Source organism: Microplitis mediator, chromosome 2, assembly GCF_029852145.1.
Source record: "Microplitis mediator isolate UGA2020A chromosome 2, iyMicMedi2.1, whole genome shotgun sequence".
Lineage (NCBI taxonomy): Eukaryota > Metazoa > Arthropoda > Insecta > Hymenoptera > Braconidae > Microplitis > Microplitis mediator.
In genome coordinates this window covers 17,696,933-17,700,940 of record NC_079970.1, presented here as the reverse complement: position 1 = coordinate 17,700,940, position 4,008 = coordinate 17,696,933, and the positions used below count along the sequence as shown (strand labels likewise).

Here is a 4,008-nt window from a genome sequence, read left to right as displayed (position 1 = left end):
AGAAACAGACTCTAGAGTTGAAACAACATTTTGGTTATTTAGACTTGAAGAACCGAAAGTGGATGGATTTTGCGTTTCGCGAGAATTTGCAGTGATTGTAGTTAAAGTAGAGAAAGATTTTTGATTTTGTGTATTACTTGCAATCAATTCTCCATCTAAATTGAACATCAGTTCCACTACATCATTTTTAACTAAATCTGAGTGCCACTCAGTATGCTCTGATCCATTCTGAAAATATAAAAAATTGCAAAAGATATGTTATTAAAAAAAAAAGAGTTGCCACTGTAAAAACAATCATTTTATTTCTAAAAATTCAATAATAAATATAATTCCTTGAGTATAAATGTATAAATTTTAAAATGAACTACATGTTAATTCCTCATTGATTGAGAAAAAGTTGATTAAAAATATAATATTTATAAATTCAATATCATGTATAGTATCTACAAAATTTTTTAATTAATTAAAGTTAGTAATTAAACAAATTTGGGTTAGTAAGTAGAAAAATAATTAAAGTACTTTATCATAATCCAGAACATGTTCTGATAAGTTTGCCTCTGGGTCATCCACAATCGGTAGTAGCATCATTTCAGAGAGTGGTTGTTCCGTTTCATCAGTCTGAGAAATATTTGGCTGGAAATAATAAGGATAAATTATTATGAATAACTTTAAAAATAATTGATTAAGCTTGATTGACTATTTTGATGAAATAATTGAGAAGAAATAATTGACTATTTTGATGTACACCACTTACTTCTTGGACTGAGTCATGTACGGTGTAGAAATCAGCATTGGTACCGCCATTTGATTGATTTAATTTAAACCATATATCATAGAGACTTTTATCTTCTTTTTTACCTCTCCAAACAGAACTATTATGTGCTCTGAATGATACCAATTTATCCTTATCTATCAAGCTTTCAATCACTTTCAGAGCTGCTGAATCCTTCGGTGTATTTATGACCTCTTCAGAAGTACATTGAGTGTCACTAGATAAATTTCCGTCTTTTTTGAATACTTTACTGAAGTCTATTGCATTAACATTAAGAGGATGTAAGCCACAAGTTTTGAACCCGTTCTCTAAAATTTTTTTTAAGTCTAAGCTTTCAAAAGTTTTTTTTAAAACGTGTGCAACTTGACATTTCTTTATGCTTATGGTACCGGAATCATGACACAGAGCTTCAAAGGATCGTCTATAAGCAGCTCTAAACGTCCGAAAAAGAGCAACATCTAATGGCTGTAAAATGTGTGTAGCGTTTGGATAAAGAGCTACGAGAATAATTTTATTTTCACTGCAAAATTTGCTTAAAGGCAACGTTATATGAGAGCAATGTCCATCAATGTATAAAATAATGGGTAGTTTAATTTTGCTGTCCACTACCCATGGAAAAAAAACATTGGTTATATACTCATAAAAATTTTTAGCCGTCATCCAGCCGTTCTCAGAATGGCCAAAACTAAAATTTGGAGGTCCAACTTTGATAACATCTTTTGGAACACTCTGCCCAGCAAATAGCAATAAAGTTGGTGCTAAATCCCCAGCAGCATTTGCGGTGACTAGAACAGTAACGTTTCCTTTCTCGTTGCTGCCGACTACATTGTAAACGTTTTTCGTCCCTTTTGGAGCAAGTACTGCTGGTGGCTTCGGATTTAAAGAAACTCCAATTTCATCGCCATTGAAAATTCTTTCAGGACCTATTTTTAAAAATTCTTCCTCAGTAAAAAATTCACTGTAGTAGTCAGTAATGCCACTGAACCAACCACGTATCTGAAGCTCTGAGACCTTAGCTCTTGTAAGTGACAAATTTTCAGATACTCGTTCCGATATACTTGGGTGTCGTCTTAAAAAACCTTCAAGCCATGCTCTTCCAGGCTTATTGTCTACAAAAGAAGTTTTTCTACCGCTATGATCACATAAAAATTTAACATTGTCAACCAACTTCTGTTTTGATACCGGGAATCCTTGTCGACAACAATAAAATATCCACTCAACGAGTTTATTTTCGTCTTCTTCGCTGAGTATAGTTGATGGTCCAGGTTTTTTATCCTGATATTTATTCATTTTTCTTGCTCGTATTGTTGATTCTGGTATGTTGTACTTTCTTGCAAGTTCAGCAACTTTCATGCCACCTGAAGCCTCAGCAACAGCCAATTTTAAATCTTCTTTATTATAATTGCACCTCGCATTTTTCATTCCTTTCGATTTTATATTTTTTTTCTTAGTAACATTCGTTTTATTATTAATTTTACCCATTTTTCCATCTACCACTTGATCACACTTTAACACACGTTATATTTTTGTAGGTTAGGATGTAAATATTTTCAGTCGCAGTAATAGGGACAAACCTGTACAACTAGAGGCGCTTCAATTACTGCGGAATTTTTGAAAAAACCGCAGTAATACATACACTATCGATTTTTAAGTACTAATTACTGCGGCAGTAATTAAAAAAAAAATTATTAATAAAAATCATGTTTTATTGAATTTTTGATATTAAATAAGTATTATCTTACTCCTACATAAAATAAATAAGCACAATAAAATTATATATTTATAATAAAAGGCCTATTCGTGTCACTGCTTTTGCCACAGAAACTCACAGAGTAGGCATAAATTCATATCTTTACCACGTGTCAATTTTAATTAGTTAAAAATAAATTGAATTAACAATTTTATTTATAAAACAATTGATCCATCTTATCTTTAAAGGTATAAGTTATTAGTAATAATTTATTTAAGCTTCAAGAACTAATATATCATTTATTTATTATCAAATTAAAAATATCCGCAGTATTACCCACAACCGCAGTAATACCCACATTTACCCTAGTCTCGGATATTCGAGTAATGAAAAAAAAAATCTTTAAAAAAAGCATTGGTTATTCTAAACTTCAAAACGTGACACAACGGCGAACGTTTTTCGAACATTTTTTAGACTTTTGAAAATTCAAGGGAAACATCAATATTTAACTTAATACTATTAAAATATGTTTAAAAAAAAGTTCAAATTTTTTTTTCTGATGGTATTTCGTACTGAAAAAAAAAGATTAAATTCATCGCTCTTAATGGAGAGTCAAAAAAAGTTTAAAAGAGAGTTTAAAAACGTTCATTGATAGTATCAAGTCAATTGTTTTTGTCTGTATTTTCAAAAATTTTAAAATCGTTCAAAAAAAAGTTCGATTTTGTGTCATGTTTTGAAGTTTGGTTGTCAACGCTCTTTCATCTTTTTTCAATATTTTTTTTTACACGGGTATTTTCGATTGCACTAGAATATATTTCTGCGTCAGATTGTCACAAAGTAACTACCTTACATTAACTTCTCTTTACATACGATCAATAATTAAATTTATACATAATAACATTAAGCTATGTAACTGATATTCAATACATAATAGTAACATTTATGATGATCAAGATCAAAAACATGAAATGTAATGATCTAAATTAATGCAAAACAGATATAGAATTATAGTTATCAGCATGCATTAGGTAGATGTCGGTTAACTTTAGTATCAGTTACCAGCGGTTTTTCCAATATACAATCCTCACATTGATTGGATTCTATTATACATAGGTATGTCATATATATATATCTACCATCGAGCAGCTATATACCTGATTTTCCAATGGCCAAGCAATTAAATGTCAGCCGTACTCCTCTATAGCCGTTAATTACGCGAGCAAGGTACTGAACTGATCAGACTCTCCATATAAGTGACCTCTTCCTGTCAGTAGGCGGTAGTAATGCTCTGACAAGCATATAGAGGGCGTTTTATCTTGTCGATAGAATAAGGACCAAGATCAACACGATTCGGGAAAATTGGTTAGCTGTTACTAATTCCATCAGCTTTTCAATTAATCTTATCTACTCTTGAACATTAACACTTGAGACTGTATTCGATCTTCAAACTTAAACTTCTTCTTCAACAAGTTTTTTTTATATCTTCCTTCATATTATTATACGAAACTTCTGTACTTGAAAATAAACAACCATCAAAACTAATATA

The 4,008-nt window shown here is 30.9% G+C and overlaps 1 protein-coding gene across 1 annotated transcript; it reads right to left on the bottom strand.

The window, feature by feature from the left end:
* Window positions 1-424: 424 nt before the first annotated feature.
* LOC130663204 (uncharacterized) lies at window positions 425-2,194 on the bottom strand. The gene is made up of 2 exons (XM_057462322.1): window positions 755-2,194; window positions 425-633 (listed from the first exon to the last, which is right to left on the bottom strand). The coding sequence occupies exons 1-2, from the start codon at window positions 2,192-2,194 to the stop codon at window positions 511-513; spliced, it is 1,563 nt and encodes a 520-aa protein (XP_057318305.1). The 3' UTR covers window positions 425-510.
* Window positions 2,195-4,008: the final 1,814 nt, after the last annotated feature.

Coding starts and splice junctions, on each gene's coding strand:
- LOC130663204 (XM_057462322.1), bottom strand. CDS start 2,194: ATGAAAAATGCGAGGTGCAATTATAATAAAGAAGATTTAAAATTGGCT. Junction 634..754: donor TACATGACTCAGTCCAAGAA/GTAAGTGGTGTA, acceptor TATTATTTCCAG/CCAAATATTTCTCAGACTGA.